The sequence below is a fragment of the Haplochromis burtoni genome, unplaced genomic scaffold (genome assembly GCF_018398535.1).
Source record: "Haplochromis burtoni strain Fernald_Lab_line unplaced genomic scaffold, NCSU_Asbu1 Contig_21, whole genome shotgun sequence".
NCBI classification, from domain to species: domain Eukaryota; kingdom Metazoa; phylum Chordata; class Actinopteri; order Cichliformes; family Cichlidae; genus Haplochromis; species Haplochromis burtoni.
In genome coordinates this window covers 3,199,388-3,222,230 of record NW_024582382.1, presented here as the reverse complement: position 1 = coordinate 3,222,230, position 22,843 = coordinate 3,199,388, and the positions used below count along the sequence as shown (strand labels likewise).

At 42.7% G+C, this 22,843-nt stretch overlaps 1 protein-coding gene across 3 annotated transcripts in view; it reads left to right on the top strand.

Annotated features, from left to right (window-relative positions):
* The window catches only part of pde4a (phosphodiesterase 4A, cAMP-specific), a 49,979-nt gene that overhangs the window by 10,547 nt on the left and 16,589 nt on the right, over window positions 1–22,843 (top strand). Inside the window, exons 1-3 of one of the 3 annotated variants that reach the window (XM_005939912.3) lie at window positions 18,471–18,677; window positions 22,107–22,292; window positions 22,713–22,749. In XM_005939912.3, coding sequence (XP_005939974.1) covers window positions 18,481–18,677; window positions 22,107–22,292; window positions 22,713–22,749 — 420 coding nt within the window. In that variant the 5' untranslated portion in view covers window positions 18,471–18,480. Of the gene's footprint in view, window positions 1–18,470; window positions 18,678–20,183; window positions 20,974–22,106; window positions 22,293–22,712; window positions 22,750–22,843 lie in introns of those variants that run through there. The other 2 variants (XM_005939913.3, XM_005939911.2) reach the window with 2 other exon arrangements.

Here is a 22,843-nt window from a genome sequence, read left to right as displayed (position 1 = left end):
TATATATATATAAATTTTTATTTTTTTTCTTGTGCAGGGTCCAGAGCAGTTTTTCACTTATATCATCCATCATACAGTACACTGTGCCTGAATAGTGTTTCCTAATGATGCTGATGCAGGCTGGGACGTGTATTTTACCCCTAACAAAGCCAGAGTAATTAGCAGCAGTGTAGTCCGAGTTCTCTCTCTCTTCCTCAGCGATCCTGTCTCAGCCTCTCTCTCTGTTTGTTTGTGCGTCAAGGGATTATTGTGTGATTACTTATGTGATTTGGGGGTTTTCTTATGAAGGGTTTCCATAAAGAAGAACAGAACTGAGTTTTCTCTCATTCAATGCAAGTTTTCCCTCCCCTAAGCTTCTCATTTGTGTTGTTGGGGGGTTTTTTCCCCCAGAAAAAAGCTTGAAAGATTTCTGGTGCAATCCACAGAACTGACAGTGCACGGCTAAAAGTTTCCCAGTGTCCCTTAGCGAGAGTACCTAATCCTCACATATTTTGCATCAGTGGAGTCTGAAGTCACAGACAGACAGCTAAAATCAGCTGAATCCAATCAGGGAAATGTGTTGGTTTTGCGTGGGAGGGGAGGGTGCCCTGGTGTTCACAGACCACAGTCCGTTCCTTTGCGTCACACAGGTGGGACGTTAGAAGCCCATGCTACGGGGAAGGTGTGAAGATAAGAAGACTGGAAAGGAACAGAAGGTAAATGTGGCAAACAAGGAGGCGCACATGTGTCTAGGGGATACAGGCAGAGAGCTGCTGTCTTCACAGTTCAATGGCAATTGTGTATTTTGTCACATCAGATTTGATGCAAGACCTGTCTGCGATTGGTCGTGTCCCTTGCAACTCACGGGCGGAGATTCACAAGTCACTGATGCTGTGCTCATGAACGCCGGTCTTTCTTTCTCAGGGTGATATAAATGGGGAAGGGGGGGAGGGGGGGGGGAATTGAAGCCTCCAGCTGTCAGTGTAATGAGATTAAACCAGACCAGCCTGAGCTCCCAGTGTTTTATTGAACTTTATTTCAGTTTCCATTCTGTTTTTCAATATGTATAAGGAAGATATTGAATGTGGCTGCTTCTGCGCACTAGTCAAAGAGCATCTGGTTGTGCATCAGTGTGGAGTGTGCGATTGTGTGTGTGTATTGGAGGACAGAAACAGAGAGATAATGTGAAAGACTTGTGTGAGTATGTGTGTAATGTCCTCACTTCACACCCTGCAGGGCATGGTGCATCTCCTAAAGATGTGTTCAAGATGTCGCGCCGTCACGAAACTTTGATTTGGTTTCCAAGCTTTCCGGCCTTTTCCAGCAGTTTCCACATGGCGCATGGCAAGGCCTGTCCGGTGCTGCCAGTGGAAAAGTAATGCTTAACCGTGGCGCATGAGGCCTGTGCATTGCTTTCGTTGAATCCTGGTCTGTGAAAGGCAGACAGAAAGCCACACTGGCACAACGATTGTGGCTGCAAGTCTGTGTGCGAGCATGTGCTCGTGTGAATGCTTTTGTGAGACGGAAAGTGTCTGGGGACTCGCAGAGTGGGAGACATCCATTCTGTTTGGACATACTGCGGAGTCTCACAGCCCATATTCCCCAACTCTGACGTTTTGGAACGGTCTGCCAGTCTGTGACTGCTTTTTCTATCACGCCACTCAGGCCTCATTACCCAGTCGCAGCTTCTTCCTCCATCATTTTGCCATCAGTCAGGGGGCACTTGGCTCCCCAGGTTCACTCATTTCTCTGCTGATAAATATATGTTACTCATCTCCTGCTTTTTTCCCATTAGAAGAGAACATAACACTATTAACATCTTCAGCACCTTTAAGACTCATCATAAGGGCCCATTCATCAGTGGTCGGTGAAAGAAAAAGACAAATGGAGAAGGTGATAGGGGAAAAAATACAGCAGGAGCAATGCTTCTTTGCATTCATATTAGAGGTAAATATGGAGATGTTCACAACTGAAATACATCTACAAATGTGTATGTACGTGTGAAAATGCAGAATGTGAAGGTATTTCACAAGATTATTTGGTTGGTTCGTGGTTTCCATCTCCGAGTCCGAGTGGTTAAAGGCTTCATTGCTTAAAATAGTGGAGAGCAAAAGAGGAACGCACCGATATAGTCGTGAAACTGCTGAGTCTCATCTGACAACAATTTTGTAAAATTAATCTGTATTCATATGGAGACTGCAAACAGTAGCCAGGCTCAGATATCAGTTATTCTGATATCAACTGGCTACACCGTAAACCCCAGAACATTGGCAGCTGCCCCCAGAGGCTAAATAACAAGACTAATGGCCCATTTTCAGTGACTGCGCCATTTGTCATGTAAAATCATGGGAAAATGAGAAGTTTCTGCAGCCAGTGGTTCTGGCATCAGAGTAAAAACAAACAAACAAATAACTAGCTCCAGTCCCCTGTTGGAGGTGAGGCGGATTTCCAAGAGTTCCAGCAGTAAAATGGTGTCTAGTTAAAGATAATCAACAAAATCAGTGAGTCTGTTTAAAAATTGTATGAGATTAATATCAGCTGGTCCACCTACCAGCTACCAGTGCTACTTGGAATTTGTATTAGAAGAAAAGAAGCAAAACTACCAGTAAATGTATACTTACTGGCCACTGGCCACATTAGATAAACCCATTTAACTGCTCATCAAGTGGGATACGGCTATCGCTAGGGTTTACAGAAGAGCTATATCCTGTTCTCTTGGAGGACATGCCTTGTTGATGCCAGAGGCCAGAGGAGCTTTGAGCTGATAGGAAGGCAGCAATAACTTTCTAATGAATAATATACCCACTCGTTACAACCAAAGTATGGAGAAGAGGATCTCTGAATGCACAATACATAGAACCTTAGAGCTGATGGGTTACAGCAGCGGAAGACCACATAGAGTCCTGCTCCTGTCAGCAGCAACTCTCACTCGCTCGCCAAGACTGGACAATAGAAGACTGGAAAACAATCCTGCCTGATCTGATGAGCCTCAACTTCTGCAGCAGCACTTAGTTGGTAGAGTCAGAATTTGGTGTAAACAACATAAAAGCATGGATCCATCCTGCTTTGCATCAAAGGTTCAGACTGATGGTGGTGGTGCTATGATGTGGGGGATATTTTCTTGGCACACTTTGGGCCCCTTACTACCAAGTAAGTTTAAATACCACAGCCTACCTAAGTATTGTTGCTGACCATGTCCATCCCTTTATGAGCACAGTGTACACATCCTCTAAGCTTCCAGCAGGATAATGTGCCAAAGATTTCTTGAACATATCAAAGAGTTTGCTGTATGCAGCAACTATGTGATTCTCTCATGTTAATAAGGATGCCAATCTCTGAGGAATGTTTCCAGCACCTTGTTTAATCTATGCCATGAAGAATTAAGGCAGTTTTAAAGGCAAACAGAGGGTCAAAGCCGGCAAAGTGGCTGGGGAGTGTGCAGAATTACCGTAGATGGATTCGATTGCCCAGCAAAAGTGACAGCGACTCTGATGCTTCAGGATTACGACAAGACATGTCAGATTATTTGCATCATCCTTCATCCATTGGAAACAGGCCTGAGAGATGAGATGTTCCCACACTGTTTTATTGTTGTTTGTCAGATTTTATTTTTCATTATCAATGCAGTATTCCTGTCAAGCACCTATGACCATATTTAGGTAACAGATGGGTTATGGGTGAGTGGACAGGACTTTTGGTCAGGTCTTGATGGGACGAAGTTAGACGGAGAATGAAAACTTTGAGCGTGACTTGATGTAGGGAAAAGAAGGAAAAGTGGAAAGGGCACATTTGAATTGGGGAACACAAGTGTAATACTGCAGTGCTTGTGCTCAAAAAAAGGGAGAAGAAGAAGGACAAGAGGGCAGTGAATGACATCAGAACAAAACTGACAGACAGATTGACTCATCAGACAAGCATGTCGCATTCACTGCCAGGCTGCATGGCAGTGGCCCTGATGCAGTTTCAGAACAAATTAATCCACGCAGATAAGGCTGCCTTCTTCTCACTAATGATATCTTACTGCTATTTAGGATAATCACGTTGATTTCCTTATTGTTCTCTTACTAAGATGATTCTCACAGGTACTGCCTATTTCTTATTATTGTAATTATTAAAGTACTATAATTGTTTCACAGCTTTTCTTTTACTGCCCCCATGAAATATAGAGTGTCTTCTATCTATGGGGATGTAGTTTAGCTGAGATATTACTTATATTTTGAGGCTATAATCTTAAAATATAAATAGACTTCATGTAGTATCATCAGAATAACTTAAAGCACCATTGGTTAATATTGGATATTTCTACCATGGTAGGTGCATTATTCTAGAAATGCATCAGTTGATTGCAACATCTAGTTGATGGATGGTTGTTGAATTTGGTCTAGAAGTTTACAGAATTCATTAGAGTGCAATACTTTGACAATAAATTAAATTTTGATACCTAGAAGTTGAATTGTAATGGCTATGCGATCCAAACTTTTCATCGTCTTAGCTCTAGCGAGATCAGAATTTCAGCTTTTACAAAATAACTTACATTTTAAAAAGACTAATGGCGTTCCCATTTACTCTCAGCTGTGCTCATTTCCAAATGTTAGCATGCCCTGTACTCTAAGAGAACACAGTGGACATTAGAAAGGGGGAAAAAACACATTTTCTACCCGTGTTGTCATGAGCATGTTAGCATGGTGACATTCATTTTGAGTTCAAAGCAATTCTGCGCTTCTCAGAGCTGCTAGCATGACTTTATGCTGTTATATTTAAAATGGGTCAAATGACTATGAAAGATGTCACATGACAAACAGTTATGCTAAGGTCTGCACGGTGTCAGCTCAATGTTTGGGATTTTTCTGCCACTCAACTTTCGTTTTTTAAGATCTGAGATGATGTGCTTTGATTATTTTCTTAAAAATCAGCTGCCTTTAGCACAGCAGTTGGATTTAACGTGAAAGGCAACACATCGAAAGAGGGAAGCAGTTCTTCGGTGCGCACGCTTTTCCTTAGCCACGCCACAAATGCACTAAAGGACAATTCAGAGCACCAAGCTAAATGGGCCATTTCACTGGGTGTTCAAATCAACCTTGTACGCTTTCACACTCAGCTGAACCCCTGCTCGGCATTTGTTTTCGCACCAAATTATATTGGTAATTATCCATCATTCCAGGGTAATATACAGCCAACCATCTTTGTGCTTTGGAATATGTATGACGAATTGGATGCCAAGACTGGTTATGAGTGTGCAGCTCATTTCGAGACTGAATTCGTGGTGACAGCATTTGAATTTACAGAAATGATATGGAAATTTTTAGATCATGAAATTCAGATAGATAGATAGATAGATTAGCGATCAGTGGAAGTGAGCAAAAACACAGATGGAGGATAGTGAGATGGTGGGGAAGAACATAGACAGAGTGACACAAAGGTAGCACTGGATGACTCACACTCTTCTCTCATTCTCTTCATCTCTCTCCAGTCTGGATTAAAATAAAAGAGGCCCAGCAGCCCCAGCCTGCAGAGAGGGAGTTGTGCGCTCCATCTCAGAGATAGGGTGATGTGCTAAAAATACCACTCCTTGTGTGGGCTTCTTGGGGAGGAAGGAGGGGGGCAAAAGAATGGGGAGGAGGTTTATGGATTTGGTGGTATAGTACGCTAGTGATATCACTACTTTCCACAGTCCAGCCCTATCACATTTCAAGCTCGTCTTTTCTTTTGATCTGTGCTCTATAACGTTCACTAATTGCGCCTTGTAAAAGCACTCTTCCACTTTCGAGGAATGCTGGTCAGTGCAATTAAAATCTAGTTCATTACGCTTTTATCTTGCTGACCCCCATTCCTTCTGCGAATCCCACCCCCCACTGCTCACGTCTCTCCTTTGAGAAACTCCATTAAACATCAAAAGTGAATCAATATCAATTTATTGCTCTCGCTGTTGCGTACACACCAGTTTCTCTTCCTGTCGAGGAGTTGCTCTCACAGCTCCCAATTCATCTGGATTTTCAGTAGCGGGAAACTAAACAGGACACCAAATGAACACATCTCACCATCTGTCATCTCTCAGGATGGTTCTCCTCGTCAGCTGATCCATCTGTTTAGCTCGGCTTCAGTCTCTACAACAGCAGAGAGGAGCAGACGTAAAGCGGAGCTTCGTTACACGAACATACACGGAGCTTGCTAAACGGAACAATCCTCATTAAGTGAACCGCTATGGTTCCCCGCCCCGATATTCGGAAATTAAAATGTTAGAAACAGAGCTGCAGAGTGGGATTCAAAAAATACTTACCTTCCACACCTAACAGCCTCTGGGATCTCAGAAGGGATTTGCATATGAAAGCGTAGGGATCTCCGTGGAGGACGGAGGATGAGGAGTGAAGAAAGGAGGACAAGTCAGGAGACAGGAGGGGTTTCTGGTTGAGCTGGGTGTACAAAACTCTGTTGTAATTATTCATTGTGCACACAACCAGAGTGAGAAAGGATATCGATAGGACGAGGCACTTATAAGTAACAAAGAGCTGTTTGGTCAATCGGTGATAACCCCCTTGCCCTTAGTTACGCAGTAATGTATGCTGAAGACATCAGAAAAACAGCAGTCATCTATATTGTGCAGTAAGAACACTGTTTTTTGCTTTCTTTGATTTTACTCTGCATAAGAGACTGCTATTTTTACTGTCAGCACGAAGCGTTATGCTTTAATGGTCTTTTGGCTGACTTCGTCTAGCTCGTTGCATACAAAGACCCCCAGGACATCAGAGCAGAAATTCAATCTAAACCTACAGAGAAGTGAAGGAGCGATATTGATGTACAAATAGTCAAATACCACTGACTGGCTAAGTCATTAATCTGACCCCGGTCCAAGCAAGCATGTGTTTCAGTTTCTGATGACAGACTGAAGGCAGGAAGGCCACGAAACAAGCATGAAGTGAAGATGGCCACAGTACAGGCCTGGCAGCACATGGCGTCAAAACTCACAACCAAATAGCAAATATAATAATAACCTATTATAACTCTTTAAATGACTTCCTGTACCCTGAAATATGGAGTTTCATTTTGATATACAGTTAGGATACAGTTCCAATATTTTTAATCTGATGTTTATGTTAATGTCCTGATATTAAAGCAGAGAGGCAGAATAACTTCATAGTTTCAAATTAAATTAATGTGTACACTGAGCAAAGGAGCATGTTTTCTGATTTTGTGTGTTGTGCTGTTGGCTGCATCACAAATTCTCAAGCGGAAGGCGACAAAATGGGCTAGTCTCCACCTGGAGACGAGAGACTCCTGTGAGTTTTCAGGAGTTCAGAGATCTGATGATGTAAAGTGACAGATGCCTCTGGTGGGTTTCGAAGAATACAAAGTGTAAGGCAACCCACAGAGCAGCAGAACCCAGATTCCTCAGGTGAAAGAAAATACTCAAAGCTTTGTACGTGAACCCCTCAATCCCAGTGGAATTTATTTTGCACAGTGCATTAATAGATTAAGAGGGCAGGCAGTGGCTGTCCTTTCACAAAGTGAAGGGCCTGTTGCTTTGCGGAATAAATGCTGATTATCCTGTCTAGTATAGCTCATAAAATAAATCCCTTTCCTGTGGCATTTGCCAGGTGTGTGATTGCGGCCAGTCCCTCTGGGTTCTTCTTGAAAGGCCTGTGTTGTGCGCACTTTCAGAGGCTGAAGCCAGCTCTGTGTTCGGCCGCCTGGAGTTGGGTTGCGATCCTGTGGGCAGGATAATCTGCTGTAATCTTTGGCTCTCTGATCTGACCACAGCAGAATAGAGCTGGACGGGTGGGATAGACTACCGAGGGAGTGGACAGCAGACATGGCAGGGTTGAAGGAGATGAGAGCCACTGTACTGTAAAAAAACCCAAAACAAAAATGAGACACCAACCAAGCACAAAAATAAACATGCTGTTTATAGCTTAGAAGTTCAGTATATAGTATTTTCATGCATTAAACACCTTTTGAGTGACAATGTGTTAATGGATTGCAATATCAATATTGATATTAATGAGTGTGACAATCCAAGTACCTCAACGCCTCTCTCCTGCACCAACAAGGAGCAACAAGCTCCCCAGCTTAGCACAGTCCACTAACCACTTGCTTCTATTGACTCCTGCACATCAATAATAATAAGCCTAAAGCACCAACTTCACATAAGAGGACTGAATCTGCCATTAATTACTGCTAGTGACATGTTACTAAGGAAGCAAACCCAGACCTGTAAGACCTGGGCATCCAGTTTTAACAAGGGGTCTGGATTTTGAACAGGGTTAGAAACCTGCTGCCTGCTTTTTAGGATAAAAAAATATCTTTAACACTAAAAAAAGATTGCTGATAGTACAATTAAGATGCTTAACCCCTTGTGTTTTGATCCAAAAACACTAAAGATTCTTACCACAGACTCCTCAGTTTGAGCTAGAATGATCACAGAACAGTTTCTTAAACTCACCATTTAAAAATTCTGGATGCAATGTGTCTCAGAGTGGGATCACTCGAGGACCTCGTCCTTCTAGCTTCTCGTCTCTGTGTCAAGTTTGTGTCTCATAGTCTGGGTCTCTGTGTTCATTACTTCCTGTCTTATTTTGATGGTTTCTCATTCACTGTGTGTTGCAGTCTATTTAATCTCCTTCGTCTAGTTACCCCTGATTTGTTCCAGCTGTGTCCCACCTGTTGTCGATCCTCTCATTGTCCTGTGTGTGTGTATTCATGTCCTCAGTCTCCCTCTGTTCTGTCACGTTGTCGTTGTCTCCCCTCTAGCTGTGTGTGTTTCTGCTCGTGTTTTCTCCTGGTAATACTTCTCCAGAGATGGTTTGTTCCTGGCTTAAGTTTTCTTACATTTTTTGTGAGTCTTCAGCAATAAAGCAGTTTTTTTTTATTTTTACGTTGTTCTCAGTGAGTCCTGTATTTGGGTCCCACCTTTCCTGGCACACAGCAAGCCCCGAGAAGGCATTTGCATTTGAGGTTTTTCTCAAACATGTTCTGCCCTGTGCTGAAATTACAGTTCAGCAGTGGTAGTGTGTTGCAAGTCCTCTGGCAGTCTATAAAAGACCTGTCTACCTGCAGAGAGTGTCTGCTGTTGATGGAGGCGGTGTACAAAGTATGTGGTAAAACCGGTCTGTGGGCTACTCTTCCTTCTGTTGTTGTTCGCCTGTCAGCCAGTCGAAGAAGAAGAGCGAAGTTACAACTTACGAAGAGCTGAAGCGAAATTGTTTAAAAACAATAAAAAGACTCAACTGCAGCTGCTGTCTGTGGCTTTCATATCATATTTTTTGATCTTTGATTTATCTTCACTTCTGCCAATCCTGATGAACGCTGCTGTCACTCCCCTCTAGCAACACTAATCAACCAGACAGCAATCCAGTGACACACAGTGGCATTCACATCCAGCAACGTGCGGCTGGGATTTTAGACAACAGGGTGAAAACACCTCTCCATATGCTGTTTGCAGGGAAATACATACGCAAATGGACACAACTGCATTACCATAAATTACGCATTATGTGCATGGTGTGCCTGATGGTTGTCAGTGAAAACATTCCTCACTGCTGAGAATGAATTTTCACACATCGCAGTGGACGCTCCAAGCATTAATCCTAGTCTCAAAGAAGTCAGTATACCCGGCAAGGCTTCCAGTGTTCCAGCTTCCATACATTTCTACTAGCTAATGTTGCTTCCCAAAGCCCTTAAGCTTGAACTTAATTCTGTCTAAATAAAGCTGCTAAATTATGCACTGTTAAATTATGTCCAAAAGCTATTTGAGCTATAATTTTGAATGTGAACAGAAATACATAATACAATTAGAAAATATGAGCTGTGCAAAGGCATCACATGCCTCTGGAAGATATACAGCTGATGTGACCAGTATGGTAGGGTTAATATTAGCAGAACATTTAATTCATGGAGGAACCTTTTCTTGGTTTAGGGCATCAAAAACTGAACTTTAGTTGTCTTTCTTTACGGTAATTTTAGGTAATGCTATTGTTGCTTAAAAGGACAAAGCCTTTTAGCCTCTGTGTGAAAAACTGAATGCAAATTTACTCACTAAGCTAATCTCTCAGACTGTTGCTAATATATGCATAAACTACTGCAGACGAAACTTCAGATTACATCTCTTTTGGGCTCTTGGGGGCTCTCGCTGTTACAGCAAGTGGTTTACTAACCCATCCTTCTCTGTAAAATTCCACTCATGATCTCATCCTCTGCATGTGTTCAGCTTAGAGAAATAGAAACGTTCCAGCCCTCTGTTTACCACCATTAGTGGGTCACTCTGACCTGTAAGCTTAAACTATCTCCCTCCCCTTACAAAACATCTCCCATCAAAAGGCCACAGGTGTTTTTTTTCTGTCTTTCATTATGTCCGAAGCCAAGAATGTCGGCATAAAAAAACCCAAAAACGGTCAGACGCTAAAACCCAAACAGAGAACACACAAAAGACACACAAAATTTCAGACTTGATGTAAAAACTCATGCACAGAACACTCTGCGTGTGGTAAGATGAAATGCAACAGTCATCAAATATGAGTATTATACAAGAAGTAGAAGTTTGATAATATTAAATTATTGTGAATTTAAACTCAAGAGAGCTTTAAATACTCCAGTGTCTAATCTAATCTATTATTATCTTGCAAACACGCTGATTAATTAATGATTCTCGAATTGGTAATTATTATGTTTTCCACTAATAATATGTCAAATATTTGTATGATATATTTAAAAAATTCTAAACATTATGTTATCAATATATAGAACTCCTTCACTCTGCATAACTATCTAATCTAGTCTCTTAAATTGGACAATTTACTGCTTTACTGCTACTTTAATGCTAGCAAAATTATATTTGTTTAGATATGCAAAATGGCAGTTAACATGGTGCATGCTAAAGTGTGTATTTTTGGTCAATTTTAGCTTACAATGAATGAACTAGTGGTAAAAAGAAAGAACAATTACTAATTACTCAGGTTTTATAGGATTGATAGGCTGCCTGGTATAACTTATCTGCCTCTAACAGCTTCATCCAATCAGTCACTGTCAAACCCGACTGTTTGACAGTGTTTCCAGGTGTATGCTAGCTGTAACTTTGGAATGCACGCAAGCTGGAAATGGAGATTATTTGCCTTCAAATGGGGCTATAGCATTGCCAACTTCCAGCCACCACTCGCAACCAGTCGGGAAATATTAATCTTTTTTCTTTTTCCCTCATGACCAGTGGTTGCCAGGCTGACCAGCATAGGCCTGTATGACTTGACCCTTATTTGCTTGCTCATACATTTTCACCATGACTGGCAAACGTGCAAGGTGACAGACAAGTTAATGTAATAAAAACCTTCAATGAAAAAAAAAACCTAAGCAACAGGATCGTGACAGCAGCCGACGTAAAACCTTTAACAAGAGCTTCAAGTAGAAACCAAAGCTGTTGAAAAGTAGCAGCAAACAACCATTCAGTCATGCTGAAATGTACTTATCTGGTTTACTTTTGGTCATAGGGCGCCATGTAATGAGTGTGGTTTTTCTCACAATGTGGAGTCCAGCATTACTGGTGAAATGTGGAACTCTTGAAAAGTGAAAGCGTGGGGGTAGGGGCTGAAGTGGATCTGAATTTTCGTCAGGGGTTAGCACTGTTTTGATTTTTATTGTAGAAAATTTCTGTGACTCATCTCTGATGCATGGATGAAAAGACTCAATAATGCCTTCTGAATGCACATGGGTTGTTTTTTCTTTCTTTTTTTAGCTGGATAAGGAATGAGATTTCTGGAAAGATTTAAATCAGCATGAATGGATGCTGGCTGGTATGCTAATAAGGTGGCAATGTTTCTTAACGAACATAATTTGATGAGTTTAATGAGCGTTAAGCTGCCAGGTCACAACGAATCAAGACGCTTAAATATCTGATTATAAGTTCTGAAATCGTTATGATTGTAACAACGGGAGACTTGATTTAATTATTGAATTAGTGATGACACATTAGCAGATTTCAGCAAATTCGGGGGGTTTTAGAGGGTGCCTCCTGACCAGACAGTTACTGCACCATAAGCAGTCTTCTCGCATCTCCGTCTAACTGATTATTACTGTGTCCTGCCCTTTTTTTCCCTTTTCCATCTATGCCATTGCATTACTCTCACCCCAGCTCTGTGAAGCTCCAGTGACCAAATGCCCTTTTGTTGTCCATGTGGCTTGGCTCCAGCACTTTCCCTTCAGAGCGCTTGCCTCTTGTGCATTGTACTGTAAATGTCGGCATTAAAATGTAAGGAGTCATGAGTGTGCCTCTATCTCTCTTCTTATCTGGTGTTTGCCTGAGAACACAAAGGGCAAGCTGAGGCAAGCGGAGATGGCAAGCCTGCTCTGGACATGTCATTTGAGATGTGTCAGTTACGGGCACGCTGCCCTAAAAGCTTTGCCCCAGCCTGAGAGTGCTTCGTAATAAAAAGGCCTAATGTGCTCGATAGATCCGCTGATGATTCAACAGCAGCAATAAGAGTACAGCTGTGATTACATGGTCAGCCTATAAAAGTAGCAGCCTTTCCCAATTTGCAAGTCCTCACTCCTCTTCCCTTCAACTGGCCTGACTGCCGCCCCCACAGTGGTAGCAATCAGCCAGGTGCTAAATGCCTGGGTGAGGCACAGCTCATGGGTGGGTGGGTGCGTGCGTGGAGGGGGGAATGTTGTGGAGGGGAGGCTGAAATTGCACGTGGAAATAAGCATCTGTGCTTGCTTGGGAGAGGAGGAAGCGGGGGCAGGAAATAACTGTCATTCTCCACTAAGGCTGAGAGTACAGACTGAAGAGAGAAAGGCTGACGGACTCACACAGGTTAATCATTAACTCGCTGAGCTGAAGAAAATTAAGAAAAAGGATTGTTGGGGCGGGGTTTGGAGTATATCGTTTCTTTTTTACAGTCGTTTAAATGGATGAGTGTTGCTTCATCCCTTCAGAGAGGTCTGATTAACCGCAGTGCACAGTGTGATGGGGAGAAAGCAGAGCTGACACCAACCAGGCTGTTGGGAAAACGCTGATATGGCAGCAGGCTGCCCCTGCCAGGGGCTTCCTCGTGATGACTGTTAATGAATAATCGATAGCAAGCGACGTTCAATGGAGGGAGTGTATGTAAATCTCCTCTACGCTCTCATATGGACTTATAGGTTTAATTAAACTAATCGCTGTATTGACTTAGGGCTCCGTAGCCCTTTGAAGCCTGCTGTAGTAATGACATGAAACCAGGCTTCCCCTTTTGTTGCAGAAATGTATGCAGTGAAGAGACTAAATGAAGTGCTGCTGCAGCACAGTCCAATTTTCGTGGTTCTCTCTGCACACATGGACTCTTTGTAAGAAAAGGCACAGCTGTAATTTAATAAGCAAATAGAGATGCATTAATACCTGTGCATAAGACTTCTCAGTGTAAATACAATGCAGCTTGATGTTATAGGGTTAGTGAGCATGCAGGAAATTAGCTTTATTTTCCAAGTCACTGACTGACTACATCTCTCAGTCATGCAAATCAAACCGCATTGTTAACACATATCTATAACCATAGGCGTGCGTCACAGAGCCCCAGTCATTCACAGAGGGAAGCATTCAGGTAGCTATATGAGAGACAGCAGCTTTAATCACGACAGAGATGGTTTGCTATCGCCATTAGGAGGGACTCTGTTGGCACAAATCCCCCCTTCCCCCTGAAACCTCTGATCATCATGTCATTGTCTGCAGCAATACACTCCAGGGACTCAGCTTTCACATAATGAAACCAAGAGAGCTGCCCACAGCCCGGCTTATAATCACCCTGCGTATATGTGTGTGTGTCCGTGTGTGTATGTGCGTGCATCTAGTTCGCCTTTTTATAGTGTTGATTGAAAACAAAAGAGTTTCAGCATTAACGCTCTTCTGTGTGTGCGCTTAAGCATATCATCAGGGTGTGTTTTTGCCAGTATGTGCTCACGCGCGTGTGTGTAACAACCACGGGTGTGCATGAGTCACTTTGAGAGGTTTCACCAGCTATTATCGAGCTGGGACTTGGTATTTAAAAGGAGATAGAATAATTGTCTCTTCATCAGCTCTCCAGAGATTACAACAGTAACTGTCAAGTGAATTTGAATTCTTGACATTTTCCCAAAGTCTGGCTGTGAAAGGCACTGTTCAAACAGGATGTATGCAAGGCCTTTTCATAAGTGACTTTCCAAGATGAGCTCCACCATCCATCCCGAGTGCATCACAAACAAACGGTAGTTGCTCTCTCCACCAGGAAGAGAAGTGAGGGAAAAGACAGATTCAGAGGAAAAAGTAAACCAATGAACGCAGAAGGCAAGAGGCGAGAAGGAAACGGCTCGACGAGGCATCTTATCTTCGGCGTGTTTTTCGCCGTGCTCAGGCTTTAAGCCGCCTGCTGAAAGGTGGAACACTGAATTCATGCAGCAGGTTTTGCTTGGGCTCTTTTTGTTTTTTTCCCGAAGCTGCTGTTGCAGAAAAAGGCTGAAGGAAAAACAGATACCATTCACAAGTCATCTCATTTATGCTCTCATTCGGTATGTGCGCAGTGTATATTCAAATTGTGACACAGAGTTTGAATAGCTTTCTTCTTTTTGTCTTCTCACTGCTGACACACACAAAATCAAACACACACACCCACAAACACACACAAATGTAGGTTTGTATCAGCATGCACACAGACTTCTACAATTTGAAATATTTGTATCCCAAACAGGGACAAAAGGTTAGTCCTACAACCAAAAACAGGAAGTGTTTGGATTACATTTTCCACTTAGACAAGCAGAAATTAAGAATTGTATTTAGTAAACAATCAGCAGTATGAGAGCCTCTAAAACATCAACTGTATTAATGATTCTTTATACTGCAGAAGCAGAACAACCTGCAGCACAGACATAAAAAATTAACAAGCGTTTCTGTCGCACGAATATGTGAACTGTTCCCAAATATATATATATATACACATATATATATATCGCCACAAAATGCAATGTTTTATCACAGCTGCCTTAAATTACCTTATCAGTAATCGTTCCTACAATGGTTAATTCACCAGGATGTTCAAGCTTTTTCCAGTTAAAATTGTGATTTTTAATGCTTAAATATAATTATTGTTGTCATCCATGAAATTTCAAATTTGCAAAAAAAGCAGAGAAAATCTATTTTTTTTTAGTTAAGATGCTAAATTACAGTTAATTAATTGCATTCCTAAACAGAAATTTTTAACTTAATTTTAGTGGTTAAATGTTATGCTTCATTAATTTCTCAGTGAATACAGTGTGCCGCCTCAAATTTGTGTCATGAACCGAAGTTCCGCGCACAAGCTGGACCCAGGAGCAGAACACACACACACAGCGGTACGAGAGAACAAAAAAATAAACTTTATTATAACTGAGGGTGTCCCGGGAGGGTAGAAGGGAAAAAAAGCACGGAACCAGAAAAACCGAGGGACCGGGAGATGAATCGCGCAGGAACGCCGAGAGCGGGACTGTGGGAGGCTGAAACAGAAAAAGGAAAAAAGGATTATTGGGGTGCGGGAAAACGGCAGCATACGAAGGGAAGTAGAGTACGCGTCTTACGATGATAGCGGGGCGGAGGAAACCGGGGGAGGGGTGAGGGTCCGTGGGGAGAAGCTTCAGAAAGGTCGAGGCGGCTGGGGCTGATGTTGATCCAAATTCCGGACAGGCAGGTGGACAGGCTGGTGGCTCAAACACGCCGAGCTGTGATCGCTGAGTATACAAGGCAGAGTTAGTGTTAGTTCACACGGATAAGTTTACATAAGGGCTTTCCCGCAGGTGTACGTTACCGCTGAAGGACGACTACGGACTGGCGTGGAGCAGCAGGCTGGGCAGGATTAAATAGTCCACCTGGTGATCGCCCGGGATGGGATGCAGGTGTGGAGTTAGCAGCCACGCCCACGGGAGTGGGCATCCCATCAGCACCTCGGACGCCGGGCCGCGGACCATGACAATTTGGGTATAAAAAAGTTAATTTGGTAACTTCCTGAAAGTTACCTTAAGTTTTTGACAGACTTTTAAAATATTTTTCTTGTTTTATGCTAGTTGATATAATAAACTAATTCCAAAAAAAATATAAAGTCACTGGTGGGAAACGTTCATGGCAGTTGTTAATCTTCCAGGAGTGGAGTTCACATAAAATTCCCTCCAAGGTTAGACGACACAGAGAAGATGCAAAAACACCCGAGACCTACAACTACGACTCTACAGTCAAATTTCAACAGCATCCTAAACGTTAAAGTTAATGACAGTTCACTTTGAAAAAGACAGAAACAAGTATGACTCATTGGGAAGGATCCAGGAGAAATCCTGTTTTCTGTAAAAAAGGACAGAAGAACGCAACTTAAATTTGCAAAGCTGCATCTCGACAAACCCAAACCCTTCTGGAGCAACGTCATTTGGACAGAGGAGACCAAAGTGATGCACAGCACCATGTTTGGAGAAACTCAAACGCAGTACGTCAGCATAACCACCACGTACCAACTGTCAGCACGGTGGTGGAGGGGTGATGATCTGAGTTTGTTTTGCAGCCACACGACCTCGGCACCTTGCATCAAATCGACCATAAACTCCTCTGTGTACCAAAGCATTCTGGAATTCCATGTGAGGTCATCTGTCCAGCTAATGTTTAATGGAAACTAGATCGTGCAGCGGGACAGTGAGCTTGTGCACGGCAGCAAATCGGCAACAAAAATGAAAAAAATAAAAAAAGTTAAGGTGATGAAATAGTCAAGTCAACGTCCAGACATTAACCATGCTAAGAAAGCTGTAGAGAGACCTTAAGAGAGCTCTGCACCAACTAATGCGCACAAACCTCAATGATATGGCCCAACATTGCGAAAGATGAGTTGCAAAAAAATTCTTCCACAACGACGTGAGTGACTCATAAAGTCATACAGAAAATGATTACTTCATGTTATTCCTTGGGTGCACTTTTTTCACACGGCTACAAGTTATTTACACAGTTTGATTTTTGTAACTTCAGTAACTATGCCATCATGGAGTATTACACAGCGCTGGTCAGTGTAAAACAATAAACACTGTGGTTATTACCAAGACATTTTGGTACAGTATCTAAATAAATTGCACACACTCTTTCTCTATTCAAAGGAAATTGCTAAATTTCCAGCAGCGTTGTTGCCAAATGCCATTTTGGTAATTTCAGGGTTAATCAGTTAGTCACAAAGCTATTAATCAATGCCTCCTGGTATGAAAGTAACAAATAACACCTCAGAAACAGTGCTGACAGCTAACCTGACACCTGCAGTGCTTCAGTGGCTCCAACTTAGTTTTAATAAACACTACAGAGACTTGTTTCATCATTTTTAGTGGCGTGTTAAAAAAAAACCCAACAACCACAAAAAAAGAGCAGCACTGTTCACAACGTAAGTGTTACAAAAAATTCAGCTTGGGGCTGTCTACTATTACTATCTACAATGCCATCACTGAATTAGATGTGGTTGACCTATGCACCTTGTCTGAAAGCTATTTCATGGTCTAATTGTTGCTCATAGAGAATATTATGCTAGAACCGTGTCTGTTCCCATCTAAAGGCCACAGAAAGTGCTGCTGGTGAAGGTTGTTGATGTCAAAATACAAAATGTTTTGGGCGCAAACCTTGCACGCTCTTTTAGTAGATCGTGTAAACATTTACACAGGGGTATGAGTCAACCCATTTTCCCCTGACTTTTTCTCCCCCTCTCTCTCTCTCTTTTCTCCTCCTCTCTTTTTTGGGCTGTGTGTATCTCCTCTTCAAATCCTCATTACACAGGCTCTGCGTGTTTCTCTATTCTCTCGCCTGTGGTCTGTTACTCGTACTGATCAGCCTTCCTGTTGCTGCAGAGGAAGTGTGAGCAGAGAGATAAGGATAGTGAGAGCACATGCTTTCATCAGGGAGGTGGGAGGGGGGAGAAAAACTTAGACGAGAGGGCAAAAGGCTGGCTAATTAGGAAATTAGCAGTTGGTGCATTAGTGGCAGGGATGTCTTAAGAGTTGTGAACGTGAGAGCAACAGCAACGTGGAGACCAGGAGGGAACGGAGGTCCGGTTTGGGTCAGCCTGTATGGGAATCAGAGTTGATGTGGTGAAACATCAGAAGAGCTCTCTGTGAGGCTGTCAGGGGTGAGGAACACACAAACCCGCTCAAGCAAGGATTAAAAAGACCCAAATTAATCCAGGGAACAAACTGAGGATGCAAGAAGGGGGAACTGGATTTAAGGTATCCAGGGCATGAGGATCACATCACAGGATACGCATGTTGATGAAATTTGACTCCTCCAGTGTGAGACGTGTGCAAGAGCAGGACTAAAGGGAGGATCAGGCCTTGTTATTAGACCTCGCTCTGGATTGAGGACAGTTTGCAGCACATACGTCAGGTGCTTTGTTTTTTTCTGCCTGAGTACTCACTGAAAAGTGGATGAGGGGGACTGCGTGGGAGGGAGACGGCCACAGAGAGCAAGACAGCCAGTTGTAAGTGGAGGCTGGGGGAGTTTTCCTTCGCCTGTCAGCTCCAGCAGGGCCAGCAATGAGTCAGAAGAAGCTGACACGACAGCTGACATTGTGGGAGAGTAGTGAGGGTCCACCTCCGGTGCCCCCGCTCACCTCACCCGTGTCGCCAGGGGATCAGTCTCGGGGACACGGAGGAGGCTCTGCTCTGTTTCGGCGCTTGAAACTAAACCGCAGTATTCAGGAGCGCAGACGCTCATCTCACTGTGTTTACAGGTACAGTTGTGCACCAAGACACTGATCTTTTAATGTCCTGGTCGTGACTAAGCAATCTTTGTTCATTAAAAAAAAAAAAGAAAGAAAGAAAAAGAGAAAAATATGCAGAAGTTATGTGTAACAGTTATGCCTTAGTTCAGGTGCGGCGTGACCATTTCAACGTTTGTCCAATATGACTGTAATGCAGCTCACTAAAGTGGATTTCAGAGCAAATTATTCCATGCACACACTGTTAAACCATTAGTCAGATGGATTAGATTTGGAGAAGTGCTGAATTCAGAATGCTGAAGTCTCATAATTACTCTGAAAGTCTGCAGGAAAAAAAAAAACAGGGATTAGCACATGCAGCTTGCAGAGAGTCCCCATGGCAGACATTTCTTATGTCTTCTTCATTACTGAGGAAACATGTTTAATGATAATTTGATCTGCTGCCATATCCTCAAAGCCTTCTGGGGCAAGGAGTGCCTCCTAATTGGCCAATTTATAAGTAAATTCCAAAAATATCACACTTCATGCTTAATTTTAGAAATTGAACTGAAGGGCGTTCACAACTGTGTTGACAACAAAAGTTTGGGAAGTTTAGGAGACGTGGAGAGGTGCTGAGGAGATAAAAGTGATCCTATATCAAAAATAGATGCTGTGTCTGCTGCTGCTGTTGCTGCAGTGCAATGCGCCTACATATCTGTCCTTGTCATCCCAACATTTAAACGCAGGTAAATATATATGAGGAATCCTGTTGCTGTTTAGGTGTGTAACAAACATAATAAATCCAGCAGTATACCTTTCACACATGCTGTCAGATAAATTGGTGTCTGTCTGCACTGCTGCCTGTCCATCTTTTTCTTGTTGCATAATGCCAAACTCTGAAACCCTGTTGAATCAATACTGACTTTGGTTCTGTGTTGCAAGATCTAATCTTGCTTTCATCTCAAAAAGAAAAAGAAATGCCAGAGGAATTTTGCTGACGTTTGCTGGAGACTAAAGGTTTGTGACTGAAGGTGGTTTGGGGGAAAAAGAGGGGAGTGTAATCTGAGCAGTATGTTGTTGTGCCCCCTTGGGTTAGCTCATCTGGGTTACGCTCTGAATTTTGAGGAGAAGGGAATTAATTGTTGATTTGCAGAGCTGTAAAAGGCAATAACAAAGTTATCATCAATTTATTTGGTACTTTGGCAAAAGCTGTAGTTTATCCAATGGTAAATGGCCTGTATTTATATAGCGCTTTTACTAGTCCCTAAGGACCCCAAAGCGCTTTACATATCCAGTCATCCACCCATTCACACACTGGTGATGGCAAGCTACATTGTAGCCACAGCCACCCTGGGGCGCACTGACAGAGGCGAGGCTGCCGAACACTGGCGCCACCGGGCCCTCTGACCACCACCAGTAGGCAACGGGTGAAGTGTCTTGCCCAAGGACACAACGACCGAGACTGTCCAAGCCGGGGCTCGAACCGGCAACCTTCCGATTACAAGGCGAACGCCCAACTCTTGAGCCACGATCGCCCCAGTAGGCACCTCGAAGCTGCCTCCTAGAGCGAGAAAATCCCACAGAGTCCCATATTGAAATGTCAAACATCTTTACTGCCTGGCATGAAATGGGTTTGCTCTCTGTAGCAAGTACCAACCTATAAATAAAACTTATAATGTCAATACACAAACAGGCTTTAAAGATCTCAACCTAGAGGCCTAGTGCAATAGCATCATTGTAAAATTCAGGAAAGCAATATATGCTGAGCTTGAGAGAGAATTTTATTAATAATATTTTCCTTTTAAAGGTTGACTTTTGAAAGCGTGATTGGTCTCGCCCCCGATTTAGTTAATGTATGATTTAAAATTCAGCAGCATAGAAATGTAAAACAACATTTGGTCAGTCGTCTTTCACAGTTAAAGGTCCTCAAATTTGGAATATTCTGGAAATAAAGACATTGAGTGCTTTGAAATTTTTAATGCACAAGATAAAACTATGGCTTAAACAAAATAACTTTTTTTTCTTTTTTTTGATGAAATGGGTCTCCTGTAATTCTTAGCTCTTGCTCTTACAAGTTTGCAGTTGCCATTGCTATTTGGTGTACTGTTTGAGTCTATATTTGTATTGATATGCTGTGTCTTAAAAGCTTGAGGACAATTATTATTGGTGCTATGTACATCACACCTGATGCGTTTTATTTGAATGCTGGGGAGGATTTTTTCATATATATTAATCACTAAACTTGACAAGCTGATGGAAACACAGCAGGAGGTATCTGGCAGCCGAGCACACTTTTCCTCTGCTAACTCGAACCAGCCCTCTTCAACAGGTTTGTGTTTTGGTACCTTTTGGAGCGTTTTTAATGGAATTATCTGTCATACATTATGGCTTGCTCTGCGGTTGACTGAGCAACAGACCATCCAAGATATCTGTGCTCGTGCTTTTAGTCAGCAAAATCCAATATTTTATGTGTTAGCTCTAATTAGCAGCAGTGTCTGAGCTGTGCACCGGTGCAGTGTCAGAGTGGAGCTTGTTAGCATTAGCTAAAAAGTTAGCAATCCACCCCTTTTGTCCACATAGAGTATGGGCACTTCAGGTTGTAAAAATTCCAACATAGCGGCAAAACGCTAACACAGAGGCATCAAAATTGGGCTTCACAAAACCATAGGTGAAGTTGCGGCACATGTGTCTATTTTTTTTTCCAAACCCATTTAAAAAGTATTTAGGATTTTTTTCCTGGCTTTCACTCTTCTTCTTCTTCTTCTTTCCTGCCTTTGTTGGCACATTTCTACTTATTGCAACATATTATCAGATCAGTGGATATAGGTCATTCCATTGTTAGGATAGAGTATTGCCTCACCCGCATTTTCTCATGTGCATCCTTATGTGTGTTGCACAACAATCAAGAAAAGGGGGGCAGAAAAAGTCACAGAAAAACTTCTTCCCAGCATTGCTACATGTCTAAAGGCCACAGGGGGACTTCAGTTTGAGTGTCCTTAATCGACCAGTAGTTTGTTTTAACGTCAGATCTGTAGCAAAATCAACATTCTCAATCAGTCATGCCTCCAGATAGAGAGAAAGCTTTGGCCCAGAGAGAATGTGCGGTTGATGTGGTTCGTTTTCCTCACTTAAACACAATGCTCTCTGAGAAGTGACATGTCAGTAAAGTGTAATTCTTGGAGAAACCCTGTGGCAGCCTGCCAATCCAGCTGAACCACAGAGTTACAGCTGCATGCATTCATGCTGCAAAGTGTCACATCGCTTTCTTCAACTTTCACTCCAAAAAAAAAAGAGAGAAACACTGCAAGAGGCTGAGCTGCATCATCACTCGTGTCTGGGTATTCAGGGTTATCTCGATAATGTTTATCCACACTGTGAAATAAGAAAGGCAGCAACAGAAACCTGCAAAAATGGAACTCATCTAAAACCCTTGTACTCTCTCTTTTCTCTCTCACTCTGCAGCTTTGATTCAGAAAATGGTCCCTCGCCAGGCCGCAGTCCCATGGATTCGCAGGCGAGTCCTGGGTTGGTGCTCCACCCCTCTTTTCCCCAGAGCCAGCGCAGGGAATCCTTCCTGTACCGCTCAGACTCAGACTACGACACGTCCCCCAAAACCATGTCACGCAACTCCTCCATCAACAGTGAGGGGTAAGCACGGAGCCATCGTTTGGATCCATCATATTGAGGACAGGATGGAAACATGTTTTTTTTAAACCCACAGTGTCCACTCACGCACATCACAGTAACTACACATTATCCCAATCAACACAGCATTGGGAATGGGATTGTAATTATGCATCCATTATGCTAATGAAATCATGATGAATCCTCATAATATTGACTGTTGTGTTCTGTTTCCTGGTCTGTTTTTCAGTAAGCTTAAAAAACCTCAAACCTTTCATGCGTTTCAGGGATTTTTTTTCCTGTTTAGATCCACACAGGTCTTTGTAAACATCCAGCTCACAGATACAGCCTCTCATATAAACACAAACACAGAGCACCGCAGCAGCCACAACCACTCATATTCTTCTCATTCTCTGCTTTTTGTTTTCACCTTTGGTCCTGCAGGCATACAGAAGACATGATCGTCACCCCTTTCGCTCAGGTACGTATTCCCTGTGCACCTCATCTGACATGTTTAATTGCTGTAAATGGCTCAAAAAGGCAGCTAATTAGTGCAGTGAACTTGTCCTCCCCCC